At 63.9% G+C, this 368-nt stretch overlaps 1 protein-coding gene across 1 annotated transcript in view; it reads right to left on the minus strand.

The window, feature by feature from the left end:
• The window catches only part of LOC119591713 (putative transcription factor SOX-15), a gene marked incomplete at its 3' end in the record, with an annotated part of 44985 nt that overhangs the window by 33562 nt on the left and 11055 nt on the right, over positions 1-368 (minus strand). The window contains exon 3 of the mRNA XM_037940461.1: positions 254-365. Coding sequence (XP_037796389.1) covers positions 254-365 — 112 coding nt within the window. The remainder of the gene's footprint in view (positions 1-253; positions 366-368) is intronic.

The following is a 368-nucleotide window of genomic DNA, read 5'->3' on the forward strand; positions in this document are numbered from 1 at the left end:
CACTGGAACCAGACGGAAACCCTGTCCCGGGGACGAGGCTGAGCAGCACCGACCAGGAGGCGAGGCTGCTTATCTGGGCCCAAATAATGAAGACAAGAACAGCCTCTGTTAGGGCCTCGGGGCGATCGGCGAAGGACCGCACGGGACGAAGGAAAAGGGCTGAGGAGCGCACGGGACGAAGGAAAAGGGCTGAGGAGCGCACGGGACGAAGGAAAAGGGCTGAGGAGCGCACGGGAGCGCCGAGGGTACTCACCGAGCATCTTGGAGAGGTCGGCGTTGTGCAGGTCGGGGTTCTCGTCGGCCAGCTTCTTGCGCTCCACCTTCGCCCACACCATGAAGGCGTTCATCGGGCGCCGGATGCGGTGCTC

This window comes from Penaeus monodon, chromosome 29, assembly GCF_015228065.2.
Source record: "Penaeus monodon isolate SGIC_2016 chromosome 29, NSTDA_Pmon_1, whole genome shotgun sequence".
NCBI classification, from domain to species: Eukaryota; Metazoa; Arthropoda; class Malacostraca; order Decapoda; family Penaeidae; genus Penaeus; species Penaeus monodon.